The following is a 14450-nucleotide window of genomic DNA, read 5'->3' as shown; positions in this document are numbered from 1 at the left end:
TAATTAATGTTTGATACCGATAATATGATACATTTTTTAATATTCAAGTTTGGGGTTTTTTGTACAGTGCTAATGAACTTTTTTTTTTCTTCTCCTTTAGGAGAATATATAAAAAACTGGCGGCCAAGATACTTCCTGCTAAAGACAGATGGCTCTTTCATAGGCTATAAGGAGAAGCCCCAGGATGTGGATCTGCCATATCCACTCAACAACTTTTCAGTGGCAAGTATGTATTTCCAGTATTTATTATTCTCTCAGCATATTGACAGATTATCTGCTACATATTTCTTCGTGTATAATTCAGAATTTATTGGTAACAGTGCAAGTTTAATGTCATGTGCCGTACTAATGCACCACTAATCTTACATCCAGCTCTACATGATGTATTTACAGTAGCATGGAAGAACCATACGTTGGTTTTTGAATGTTTTTTGGAAGTCTAAGTTCTCATTTTTTGTGTGTGTGTGTCTGAAGTGTCTGTAAATAACGAGGACATTTGACAAATGATTGCTGTAAGAAGAAAATTCCTGGAAAGTTTACCTTTATTCAGATCGCTGACCTCTTCTCTGTTTTTCAGTAGTATCTCTGAATTCACTTGAAAACTCAAATTAATTAGAAAATTATCTAGACTGTCAAATGACACAAAATCATGCTAAGTTATTTTTCTCTTCGATAATCAGGTAATCAGCTCTCCAGCCTGGTTAATGAGTAATTTCAAGCAATCAGACAATTTGCATATATTAACAAAGTGTGTATCTGTTGGATAAAGTGAAGCTTGTGTGTTTTCCAAGAATATTTCTAAAAGACAAATTTGTAGGGTTTTTGATCTGTCATAGTGAGATTGGTGAGTGTTTCTGAACACTCCAGAAAATGAAAGTATTTGAGGAGCAAAATTGAGGGGGCAAAAAATCCAAGTATGAGTTGCAAATATCGCAGCTAGAAACTTTCAGAGGAACACTGGAGAATTTACCCAGTGTCTTTCAAAATTGTATTAATGTGTACTGCAGTACAATAAGTTTTGCAATGTTTAGTTTTATAGAGGAGTATAGGAGCCACAAGAGTATTTGTGCTTAGGGAAAGGGTTCCCTTCATCTTCATTGCTGAAGTTGGAACAAATGCTACTGAGAGTGAATTTTCCTATTTTTGGATAAAATTGTACCTGAGACTGACTCAGCCTTTATGTATACAAAGTAATTTGTGTATTTTATTTGGTAAGAAAATAATCTTGTGCTCCAAGCCCATGTATCATTTCGCAGCTAGAAGACGAAAACTTTGCATATTCTGATTGCAATAGGAAATTATATTGATTGTGCAAACCTTCTAGTAGTATTAGAGGTTTATTTTGCCTTGTTGGTATTCAGCATAAAAGCAGCAATGTCTTTAAGTTGTTCATATGAGTAGGAGTTGACAAAATCATAGGCCATTATTTATTCCTTTGTTGTTGCTCTGCATATTCTTGCTCTTCTTTATCAGGTAGTATTTTTCTAGATACTTTTTCCCCAGTTCGCAGCAGAAAGACAATTTCTAGAAATACTTCTTTGTCCTGCTTTACCATGTACTTTGTTGCATATTCTGTCTCCCCTTGCTGCAGAAACTAGAGGGGCAATCGACATGGTAGTTCTGCCAAGCAAAGAAATACTTAATTAGCAATTAAATCCACTGTGTTGGTACTGGTTTTGGCTGGGAGTTTTTTGGTACCCAGAGGTTATGTTATGTAATTCTGATATTAGAATGCTGTCCCTGAATTTTGCCTTGATGGAAATTGGAAGATTTCACATTGTTTTCCAAAATAACACCATCTCCATCACCACCCCTACCACTCCCCACCAAAAAAACCCATTCCTTTCTGCAACTAGCAAGTCCTATAGGTCTGATTCTTAGGCTGCGTAAGCTAAAGGAACAAGCATGCAATATTAATTGAAAAAATACAGTTTTGATAAGCAAGATGACTTTTTCTGTTTTTCTGACAGGAAAAGGCGTAATATCAGAAATGTTGGCTGATCAGTGCAAGAATAGGACGATGTATCACTCATCAAAAGAATCTCATGAAATTAAGTGGGGTGCCTGTGTAGATTCACAGGATAAAAAGCAAACCAGGGTGGTAGTATACTCTAAATTGCAAGGGACTGTAAGTTTTTTTATCAGCTATTTTATCTGTCTGAAGATGAGATCATCAGTAGGGCAAATAAACAAACAAAATTGCTATATGAATGAATCACGTCTCATGGGAAGTACCTGGTAAATGTCAAGAACTGGTCTCATGGCCTCTGATCCAAGAGTTCCTGAGCTGCTGCAGTAGGTTTGTGGCCACAAGCAGCGCAACATATTTTTCCTGTAATAGTGAAGTACATTTTTCATAAATTACTAGCCAGGCAGATGGAGTGTGAGATCACTGTTAATACCATCTTGATTAGGTTGGCAGGGACTTAAAGATATGTCTTTACAGTCCTATCTTCATGTAATCTTTGTAGCTATCTGTAAAGTGAGAGTGTGGTCTCAGTCTACTTTTTGCTCTCCAAATGATAGACATCTTTGGCTCTTGCTTGCAATTTGTTATTTAAGCAGAAAAGGCCAAGGCTGTGGTATTATTTTCATAGTACTGTTGGAGTTAAAGACTGGAAAGTTTGCACAATTCTACTTTGTATGATACTTGTGTAGTTTAAAACTTTTATAAGCACCTCTGTCAAGCTAGCTACTTCCATTATGTAGATATTTTCCCACCTGTGTCCCCTGCCTTCCACTTCTGTGACATCAGCTTTACTTTTGCAGAAGTAAAGCTCTTTCCCAGGCATAGTATCATTTCCCCTAGTGTGGCTCCCTGATTCCTTCCAAGATAACTTCAAAGTTACGCACCTGAGCATTTCTCTTTCCCTGGTCTTTTGCCATCTGTGAACTCCATTGGGAATGACAAGAAGGCTGGAGAGAATGAAGTTATTTTACATACTGCTAAAAGTGCTTCCAGTGATAAAGATGTCTTTGCTAATAGAGCCTTTCTCATTGAGTGGTGTTTTGTCATAGAATGGAGTGTTCAGAGGCCATCCCTTTTCCTTGGGGTGTTTTGGGAGAAAATGTAGGGGGAAGGCATTTGGAAGTGTGTGTGTAAACAGGTAGACTTCACTTAGAGAGACTGAGGCAGCACACAATATGCTTCAGTCCATTGCCAGGTGCCCAAAATGCAGGGGAGCCATGTGAGCCTGAAATGGAGATGAGGGATCTCTCTTCCTTGGAGCACTGAAGATGAAACACAGTTGAGTGAAGGTATGACAGAGTGGGGCTGGGTGGAGCTGAGCCCTGGGGAAGGACACAGGCTGTCCTTAGGTGTCCTGAATGGAGTTTACCCCTTTGTGGCCACTACTCTCCTAACTTCGGGTGCACAGGGAAGGCAGCCATGGGCATCTTGCACTGCATCTTGGAGCTGCTGCAAGGTTGCAGGGTGAACAAATCAGCCAGATTTGGTGACAATGAATAGTGTGTAGGAATCACTGGTTCCTCTCCTGTGGGGCCAGATTATTTTACACCTAACAGAACCACCTTCTTTTAAATGGAAGTTGTGAGAGCTGTGTATTTGAAGCAGGCTGTTAGTCCCTTGATGCTCATGCCCTGACACCGAGACTCACAAAAAGCTGTGCCTTGGTATCTTACTGTGCACTTGAAGATAGATGAAGGCGGTGTAATTACATGGGTGGGAAGTTCATTGTGAAAACTTAAAACCGGGTGATACTGGTTTTTAGGGGTAAATTCAGAGGTGTGAGCTTACTGGAATTGTCTGGTTCAAAATCAGTTCAGCTCTTTCCAGGTAGAGAGGAGCAGTTGCAAGTAATCAAACTGCTGTAGCTTGTACAGATACTCTTGATTGACTGAGTCACGGTAACTGAGTGGGTGTGCATTCCTAGCCCACTTCAACTGCAAAATAAAATATGTTAATTTAAATTGCTTTTGCTTAGGCATTTATGCAGTCAGAACCAGTTTAAAAATAATTTTGGATTCAGTTGGTATGACTTCTCTGTACAGGCAAAGGCCTGATAAAAATGTCCTGTCTTTTACAACTCCATTATGCTTCTTTGAGAGCAAAACCAGTACTCTGGGTAACAGGATGTATTTCCTCAGTGCACCCCCACTCCCTCAAAAATAACCCAACATGGCCTTATAATGCTGTTTTCAGCTGGTCCACTGTTGTGTAAGTGGAATAAACGCTGCTTTATGTAAACCACTTTGGTCTTTGATTGTCATCATTGTTTGGGGAAGCAGAGTGGAGAAGAATTCTACTTCAGTTCTACTTAAGGAAGATTTGTGACTGCACTGAGTAAAAAAACCTCAACTTCTCACATGCACAGTGAGTGTGTAGGTAATCACACAGCACATTTGGGATGAAGTATCTCTAAGAATTGGCCCTTTGCCTTCATTTTGATCTTTACATGGGGAATAATTGGGAAGAGCTGTATCCCTTCACAGTATCCTTTGAGCTTTGGCCAAAAATGATGTCACCTGGAACTTTTTTCCTATCTTGAAAGATAGTGCTTTCTAAGCACTCTGGTACAGCTACCCTTTCTCTTGTTTCTAAAAAGATAAAGCAATTTTAGTTATTATGAGAAGGCAATCTTTTATAAACTTTATTTTAATTTTCTTTGCAGAAGTGATTGTCAAGAAGCTTGGCTATTCTAAATGGAGAATCTTTTCCCTAGTCTTAACTTTTCAGTGGGCCAGAGACAAGTTTTTATTATTTTTGGGATTTAAAAATCCTCAGAACATGAAGATTGAAAAGTTTTGGGGGAATAATGTTAGGGAATTCTGAAGACATTCTTCAATGAAATGGGTAGGAAAATATGTATGTCTGTTTTGAGATTAATTTATGTATCAAAATACTTTTGCATTAGACATGACCTTGTGTGCAACTCCAAAAATAACTTTTCAATGAGATTTAATTCCATTGTAGAAAATTTGTTACAATACTGGGTGACATGAACCCAGAGATAAGATAAAACTGTACTTACAATTACGGTGTGAATTTGATTGCAAAGTAATAGTGGTAGAATTGAATAAGAGATGTTCTTTCAATGTTGAAAATACTTGTGGGGAGAAAAAGTCAATTTATGTGTCATATACTCCATTTGCAAATACATGTATGGAAATTCAAACTCAAATCTAATGTGTATAGGAAATATTTCCATCTGCGTTGAATGGAGAAATGTTTGGGAGGCTTTAAAATTGCTTTATGAATGGTTTCTAGGTGGTATAGTTGGTATTCTGTCCTTTGACTTAGAAGTTCATACCCAGGCCTGAAAGTTTTTATGCTGGTGTGATATACCCAGTTGCTTAAATAAAATTGGGGTGTTTGCATGAAAGACAGAGAAGGATGTATGATTTTACTGTCTTCCATGAAAACAAAGTAAAACCCATGCAGAAATCTCCTACTTCCATTCTCCCTTTTGCATGAAGGGGCAAACGGGAAACTAGTTGTAATGACAGGAAGACATGGATGCTACTTTGGTACTTTTTGAAGTATTGGAAATAAAAGACTTTGCAGCAAGATGAAGTGCATTAAGTTTGATCATTTACAGCTTCAAGGAATATAATTAAGGGGTTTTTTGTCATGTATGTTGTAATATCAAAGCACATCTAAGTACTTGTCATGAGCCAAGCCCCACAGAAGTGGGATTTTTACCCATACAGAACAAAAAGTCAGTCCCTGCTCCAAAATACTAAAATTCCAAATATAAAACAAGTGACAGCAGATGGATGCAAACAGATGGGGGGAGTATGAGAAAACAATGAGACAGTATTAGCCTGTAGTACAGGCAATGGTCTCAGCACATCAACAACTAATCCATTGTCAAGGTTAGATTTTTACTCTCATCTCCCTTTTCTTCCTCCCTCCTTCCCTCCCTCCTGTTTTTTAAGGCATGGTGAAGGAGAGTTTTAAGGAGGATTTTAAAGAGAAGTAGTATGACAAACAGAGAGAAATTAGAAATGTTTTAGAGAACTGGTGATGAAATTGTAACAGTAAAGGGATGGGTGGCATTTTGATACTGAATAAAAAATGATAAAAAGGATGAGAGTAGGCTGTGGGGACAGACCATGTTGAAAAGCTTCCAATAGTTGATGTGATAGAGCTGGGTAAGAAATGGGAAATGCCAAGAAAAGAGTGATGTGCTCAAGGGGACAATGGACAAAAATGATCTGTTGTGAACAGTTTTGGGAATAGCATTTTTAGGGTAAACCTGTCTTTGTCTGGATCAAAGAAGAGATACTGAATTGTTCACATAAGCCTCTATGGGACCAAATTTAATTTTAGGGTGATACTCCCCATAGATAAGATGTAGTAAGAAAGAATAAAGCCTTTTGGAAAGCCTCAAAGAAGCAGATTTCCCATAGGGAGTGGGTAAACAAGTGGGAGAATCAAAAGGGGACCAAGCTAAGGGTGTGCGTAGGTACACACCTATGTTTGTCACTATATGTAAAATTAATGGATTTTCATGTGTATATGAGCAAAAATATCTGTATCTGTCTCTGTGTTATGAAAATGGTGTATTAGTTCTGCTAGTTGTCTACTACTTGTCTAACAAAAAAGGTCATCAGAGAAGTGTGGATTTGGAGTGCAGAGTAGCAACAACAGAAAAAGGTATTTGTAAGGAGTGTGTTCATTAAGTTTTGATATGAGAAAGAAAAATTAGATTAGCAATTAAATAGGCAAAGGTTGGGACAAAAATGTTTATCTTGTAAAGGAAAGACCAAGGGAAAAGCAAGAAATCAAGGTTAAATTATTATGCAAATAGATAGATACATAGAGAGATACAGATCTGTGTAAAGACAACACTCTCCCTATATGTTTAAAAGTGCATACATTATAAATAATGCAAGCAGTGGCTTGATACTGGTTTTTTGATATAATTTGATAATCACGGGAAGTTATCCTCTGTGCTAAAACTCAGTCTGTATTGTCTGTATTAGAAATAATTTCTCAGATATGCAACCTTCTGTTCATTTTTTAGTACAATTTTTTATGGCTGCTTGAATGTTTAGTATTCTTGTCTAGCCATATCAACACATTCTGCTGAAGTTGAAACCTTTCATATATGAAATAATAAAATGGTATTAGTGTTCTTTCTGGTTTTTTTTTTATGCTGAATGACTGCATTTAGGAAAAGAGTGCTGGTGATTATACGGTTAAAGTTATAGAATTCAAACTTTAAACTTTTTAATAAAATCTGAACAGATGATCTGTGCTTTTTTTTTTTTTTTTGGAACTGGCAGGTTTCAGGCCCTCTAATTGGCTTCCCAGCTTTGCAGAGTAATTACAGCTTCAAGCAAACTTTGTCATCTGTGGTTCAGAATGGTGTAAAGTAAACAGAACGTTTTGAAATACAGTTTGTAGTTAGAGTTGCTCAGGAGAGTTTAACTAGCATAACTACTTAATTTAGACAGTAGCAGTTATTTGAAAAAGATAGTCTGTCTAACATTTTAGAATTGTCAAGTTGGTTGTCGATATGGAGACAAAAGTTAACCTCTGGTATGTACCTGACTTTGTTTTGTTTTGTTTTTTGAAAAGAGAATTTCAATAATTGAGAAACATCCATTGCATTTCTTTATACTCTTTTAATTTTTTTCACATTTTTTGTATACATCCAAAAATGGCCAAAGGAGTGCTAAGCACTTGTTGGAACAGAGTTGTCATTCTCTGTTACTGTTTCTGTATTTTGCTGCTTTGAACAAGTGTTCTCCCCCAAGGTTTTTCCTCCCCTCTAATATTAAAGGAAAAATTCTCATGACCGATGTTGCATCCCAGAAAGGCAGAAAGCTTTAGGAATAAAATGTGTAATTCCAAGTTGTAGATGGCTAGCATACAAGAACACAAAGTTGAGTCTGTCTGTTTACTGGCTTACTCATCTTTTTGAATGATAATTTAGACTTCCAACTGTTTTGAGTTGAGATTCAGTCCTTTAATTACATATGTTTATGTATAGTAGCAAACTTGAAGACATTATGGTAGAATGTTCTCTACTCTTGGTAATGACCCAACTATCACTCGAGCATTCGGAGCCAGCTCTCAGTAGCCAGTTTCACTCTTTCTTCTGTGCTTTTGTATTTTCCAAACTATTCACTCTTGTCTCAAACTACTATGGTTTTTCTACTAATTAGTAGAAAAATATTTTGGTAATTAGCAGTAACTGTGTATTACAGCACTTATTCATCTTAATAGATTTTTTTTTCCCCCTAGTCTTAGGTGAAAGATATTCACAGAGAAATTTTTATTCATGTTGCAGTCATGGCAGGAATACTGTTTATCCCATACATTTGTATACAGCAGCACATGACACATGTGGGGCTACTAAATATCAGCAGACTTCAATTATTTTTATCTACTTGAGAAGGATGGGTAGTACACCTCTTTTGAGAATACAGTGGTCCTCCACTCCTTTCTGAAATCCTTTTTGCTTCATAAGAGACGGATACAAATGTATTAAATTGTAACCTTCCATGAGGAAATCAAGTCTTTAGCCACTTGTAGCAGAATATTACCAAAGCTAATTAAGTTTTGCTAAATGTTATTTTTCAATAATATCCTCCAGTGATAGTGAAATGGCGTTTTTGGGGGTTATTTGTCTGGGATTTTTCTTATGTTTTCAGAACCATTTTCAATTCTTAAGGTGCTTTTTATTACCTTTAATTGATCTAATAATCTGTAATGAAAACTCAGAATAAATGGGTTTTTTTGTAGCTACAAAGCTTAGTATATGCGTCCATATGTTTTGTTCGTGTTCAATAATCACTTTGAGGACTGACTGAAAACATGCAATATAAGTAGTGTATTAGATACAGATTTACCTAATGTACATACCTATATATATATTTATTATACTTTATATAGTATATTTTATATACATATAGGTGAAGGCCATATTATACATAGCATTTGGACATAGGCATGTGTAATTCTATTAGTTCCATTTTTTCATATGTGAGTTGGAAAACATAAATAATCCAATTTAAATGTATGCAAAGAGAAGTGGTGGAATTCAAAATCTTCAGTTCCATCACAGGCACTGGAGAGGACGTGCTTTTTGATTGGTACAGATTTTTCTGCAGGTTTGTCTCTGTACCTTTTTTCCTTCAGATTGTCCTAACACAGTCACCTCTCTTTTCTCCCTGGCAACTTTTTTTCACCTTCCTTCCTCTAAACTAGGTACTCTAGTTTAGCTGTACTCTAGCTATTCCCATGCTTTTCTTTCTCACATAGGTTCCAGTCTTTTTCCTGTCCTATTTCCACTTTTCTCCCTTTATTCCCTAGTCTTTTGTTCCTAACAGCTCTCCTGTAAACAACTTGCTGTACGCCATCTTTCTGCATTGGATTTTGCCTCAGTGAGGTAGTTTCTTTTTCATACTGTCTGAGGAAGAGGGTAAGGCATTATGAATATAAGTGAAATGCTTTGAATTTAGCATGTGGAGAGGCAGGAGGTAGCTGTAGCCTCTGGATTATACTCAATGCATAGATTTTCAATGATTTTATGCTTTAGTAATTGTTATTGTAATTTTTACCCTCCTCCCACTGCACTCTTATCCCTCCCACATGTAGTGTGGCCAGATGCCTTACATTTTCACAGGAATACTAAAAGGATATCAAAGGTCTTGATTTGCCAAGTTTTAAGTCTCATCTCCAAAAAGCAGCATTTTCCAGCAGTGTGCAGCTTTAGGCAGACACCCAGTAAAGAAAATTTCAGCCTTCATGATTGAAGTGTGATAGGATTAAAGATGAGAGGATGGTTTTGTTAGGAGTAAGATGAGATAATCTTAGAGCAGACAATGCTTCTAGTCTCTTCTCTTGGGAAGGTAGCCCCACACATTCCTTGGAACTACAGCTGAGGAGGTTAAAAAAAAAGCCTGTTAACCCTGCCTTCAGTGTTACTCTGATTATAGTTGGACTTCAACCATACCCCCGAAGACAGGGGTTTTTTTGATCTCATGAGTAATTGCACCCAGCTACAACCCTGGTTAGGTACCCTCAGCAGCTCTACTTCATCATGCTTCTGTCCTCCTTGTTTCTCTTCCAGCTTTTGTGTTAAATTCCCTCTTCCTGTGTCCATCCTGCTGTAGATCTTTCTTCCATGTGTTGAGGATGGCTCTCATTCCATCCAAAACCTAGCAGAGTGTGTATAAGCAATGAGGGTGAACTACTGTTTCTCTTTTTTTATGAAATGTTTGTTAAAAGGAATGGCATCTCCTTGACAAGTGAGCAGTCTGACTTACATAATAATTTATATATGTATGGGGAACATGTAAGTTTGTTCATCAAGGAATACACATGTGCATAGGACAGCATTTACTCCTCTTTCTCATACCTGTGTCTGTCAAGCTTCTGAGGTGTTCTGCTAAGCTGCAGAAAAGAATACTATCGACAGGCATACCTACTTCCACTCTTCTTTGTTTTTTCAAATTAAAAAATTGCAGTGGATGATAGTTGAGGTTTCAGGATCCTGAATTTGTGAAGAGAAAATATGTCAAGCCAAAATAATTTATTTCTGTGAAAGAAAAGCATGCCTTGTTAAGTGGTACATGTCATATGACTTTTGTAAAGCGTTGACATTAACTGGAATAAAGAATAGTAAGCTCCATAAGTAAAAGGTGTGGGTCAACTGGTAGGTGGTAGCTATATCAAAAAGAAGTTACAGCAGATTGTAGGTGAACAGGAATTCATTTTCCATATCATTATTGATTGATTTGTGAACCTGATGAATCATTTTAGCTCACATGCACACATTTGATCTGGATCAACTTTGAACAAGTGATAATATTCCAGACATGAGATGTGATGGTTTGTGTCTACGTTGTGGTAGCTGCAGGAAAATAAGTAACATTTTTGACAGAGTAACCTTAGCTTCTCAAAAATGTTTAAATATATTTGCATGAATAAGGAGTTCTAGTTTGTCAGAGAGTTTTGCAGCTGTGGTGCTTAGTGCAGTATCCTGCATCGTAGAACTAATACCCAGCAACATCGAACCATTGCCTGAATCGCCAGGGTTGTAGTCTTACAACAGAGGAGTGATAGGTGGTCTATAATATGTCTAGAATTGTGGAACAAGGAAGATCTTGGATCTGAAAGCACTACTGGTGAGGACAGATTGATTGAATTGACTTAGAGAAGACTGAAGGGAGATAAAACAGTGTTCAAATGTCTAAAAGGGTCAGCTGCTGAAAAGATGAAGTAATTTAGTCAAAAGGACAAGAAACAGTGTGCTGAAATTATAGGAACAGTTGCATTAAATCCTAGGAAAAATCTTCCAGCTATAAAAATAATTAATTTCTTTGTAGTTGGATAGAATAGTTTGCTTACAGGGGTTTTGAAATTAGTACTTCTAGGGGATTTTAGAAGGAGTGTAGAGAAATACTTAGGAGAAATAGCATAGGTAGACCTGATTCTGCCCTAGGGCACAAAGAGAATGAGATGATTTCCTGGGGCAGCCCCACTGGGGGTGTGTGTGGGGTTGTTCTATATTTAATAATCAGACTAATTTCAAAATCTGAATTTTCTTAGCTAGGGTATTTTACAATAAATCTTACCCTAAAGTGACAGTACTATCAGTAATTGTGACATGCTTACCACTGAAGGGAAAATGTCATATTCCTCCTGCTGGGTGCAGATGGAAAAATATGCCAGTGGCTACTGCTGTTTCCTTGGCATGCTATAGCAATCCAGGATCTAATACTCTTCTTTCCCTCGTAACACAGACCGAGTTAACAAATGGAGATGGCACTCTTTATATGGACAACAATACAAGTTTCATCAATTTGTCTGACTGCTTTCTTCACCTTATGATTATTACCTGCTACCTTTTGTTCAAGCCCACGTTTGTACTGCTGTTCTGTGCTTCCTTGTGTGCTGGATAGATCCTGAATGGGGATACATAAGCTGAATGTATTTCCTTTGAGTAATTTTATTTGCTCTTCACCCATTAACTGGCAACGTATAAAAAAGGCAATGTCATGTATTTCTCTAGAATGTCAGCTAATGAAAACAGAGCGACCAAAGCCGAACACATTCATTATCAGATGTCTTCAGTGGACCACTGTCATAGAGAGGACGTTCCACGTAGACACTCCAGAGGAACGGTGAGGGTTTCATTCTTGTTTTCCTTTTTGTGATCCTTGCACAGAAGCCTCAGCAGAGTCTCTGCTGGGCCAGCGCAGCAATCAGCACTTGGAACTGTGACATTCTGAGCACATGTGAGCAGTTACTTAAAGATTTTTAAGTCAGCTTCTGTAAAATGTTATCTGAGCTCATAACTAGTATAAGAGTTGCCTGCGAGTAGGTGGGATAAGTGTGTTCAAATAAGCCAAAACTATGTCATGATATGTCTCTGAAGTGTTAAATTCTGAACATCTAAAGCCTGGATTGAAATATTTCCAGCCTTCCTGTCTTACTTCTCCTAATGTGCTCCTTTCTTTTGGCACAGAAAGCAGCATGATTATTTTAATTTATTTTATGTTGGCTTATTAGTTTTTCTTGTTTCAGTAAACATTCACAAGCTCTTAAGAATTAACTTTTTTAATGTACCAAAAACTTCTTTAATGCACGTAGGAGATATGGGATAATGCACTCAAATTTTCCATTCTCTATGATTAGATGCTCTGAATCTTCCCACTGTGGACATCTATCCTTTTGAGACTAGTACTATGATCTGGCTATCATTTTTTGTATCAGTAAATAAGCAACAACTTTGCTTTTTCTGTTGTTTCACGTAGAGGTTTTTTTTCATCTACCTTGGTACTGTGTCTCCACCCTGTCTTTCTTCTGTGCAGTTTAGTACCTTGCACTGCATTCAGTGATAAATACCACGATAATATCCCGTATCCCTTGCTGGCTGAGCAAAAGGCTGCAGGTGCTGTGCTTGGTGTGGGGCTGTGGCCTGCTCAAGGGCAGCCTGGTGTGTCTGTGCTGTTCAGCTGGCCCTGCTTGTCCCTCCACAGAAACCATCACCTGGGCCTGCCCCTCAGTGCAGCCACAGGTTTTTAGGATGCTTGTAGGAATTCAGTTATCTTTCAGGGCCTTTTTTGAGGGAAATTTGAGAAAAAGTCTGTAAGCTGAGCTTTAAGAAGAGACAGACAAAGAGTTGAACACGTGATATGGTTTAAGAAATCTTTTTTTTTTTGCTGTGCAAATGTCTTGAAGAGAGGGGGAATACCAAAAAGTGTCTTAAGATAGCAAGTTATTATGAGATAGCATTGCATAAGAGATGACATCCTATGCTCTCAGGTGTATTATACCCAGAACAAGAGCTTTCAAGTTTCCACTAGTAAAGTACTTAGAGAATCAGAAACTGCTAATTCTTGAAATTACCCACATAGTGTGATCCTTTCTGGTCAACTTCACCACTTTAACAAAACGCAGAATTTGGAAGGAAATGGAAGTGATTAATTAATATGAGTCTTCTGCTGTGTAACATGAGAATTGAACATTGAAGCAATGTAGCACGTGTGAAAAACCTTATGAACTATGTAATGTATGAGTGTCTAATAGAGATGTTGGCTTGTTCGTGATAGGGAAGAATGGACAGAAGCAATCCAGGCTGTAGCAGACAGACTTCAGAGGCAAGAAGAGGAGAGGATGAACTGTAGTCCAACTTCTCAGATAGACAATATAGGAGAAGAAGAGATGGATGCTTCAACAACCCATCATAAAAGAAAGGTAATGACCTTAAAAAGTAACCGGCAGGGCTCATATGTAAATAACTTTTGTAGAATGGTCTAGTTGGGTAAAGCAATATGCAGGGAAGAGTATTTCAACATAAATTTCAGTGTATTATAAGCATCAAACTACTTTTTTGTTTTATTTCAATAAAGCCAAACTGCTCTAGTTTTGTTTATTTGTTATGCTATCTGATACAGCACTTCTAAAAAACAAAGTTCAACCATTCAGGCACATACTAACATTCTGCTTCTTGTTTTACTATTATTTCATCCTTTTTTTTTTTTTTTTTGTTTACTGTTTTAGAAGTATGGTAATAAAATATTTTCTTTGGACAAGTACATTTGCCCCTTTTCTCATGTAAATAATACCCAGTACAAATTAGGTAATTTGCATGAGAAAGGCTAGCAGGATCTGGCTTTTAATGACCTTGTTTTTTGCTAACTTGGGAAATAAGTTTGCTTTAGTTTTCAATGAAGTAAGAGAAAACAACATTTTATTTTTCTGCGGTCCTTTACAGCTTTTGGTGTAAGTAGGAACAAGTGCATTGTTGGCTATAACATACCTGTGGTTGCATCTCCAGAGTCAACAGGTTAAACACACAGCTAAGAGAATGTTTTAAAGACCTGATGCCATTCAGAGTTTGCTTATGTGTCTCCATTTTGTCCTGGATAGACTACTCTTGAAGAATGGGTCATTCAAACTGATGTCTCTCATTTACAGAGTTGACATGACTCAAGAAATGCACTGAAATTGCATGAAAAATAATAAC

At 37.3% G+C, this 14450-nt stretch overlaps 1 protein-coding gene across 3 annotated transcripts in view; it reads left to right on the top strand.

Moving 5' to 3' along the window:
* Window positions 1-14450, top strand: part of AKT3 (AKT serine/threonine kinase 3) — a 154933-nt gene that overhangs the window by 79818 nt on the left and 60665 nt on the right. For all 3 annotated transcript variants that reach the window (XR_005604060.1, XM_039568256.1, XM_010391764.4), the window contains exons 3-5: window positions 101-226; window positions 11991-12102; window positions 13534-13678. Coding sequence is in view for 2 of the 3 variants with exons in the window: in XM_039568256.1 (XP_039424190.1) it covers window positions 101-226; window positions 11991-12102; window positions 13534-13678 (383 nt within the window). In the remaining variant the exon portion in view is untranslated. The remainder of the gene's footprint in view (window positions 1-100; window positions 227-11990; window positions 12103-13533; window positions 13679-14450) is intronic.

The sequence above is a fragment of the Corvus cornix genome, chromosome 3 (genome assembly GCF_000738735.6).
Source record: "Corvus cornix cornix isolate S_Up_H32 chromosome 3, ASM73873v5, whole genome shotgun sequence".
Taxonomy (NCBI): Eukaryota; Metazoa; Chordata; class Aves; order Passeriformes; family Corvidae; genus Corvus; species Corvus cornix.
Note: the sequence above shows the minus strand (reverse complement) of the source record. Positions and strands in the feature narration are given on the sequence as shown.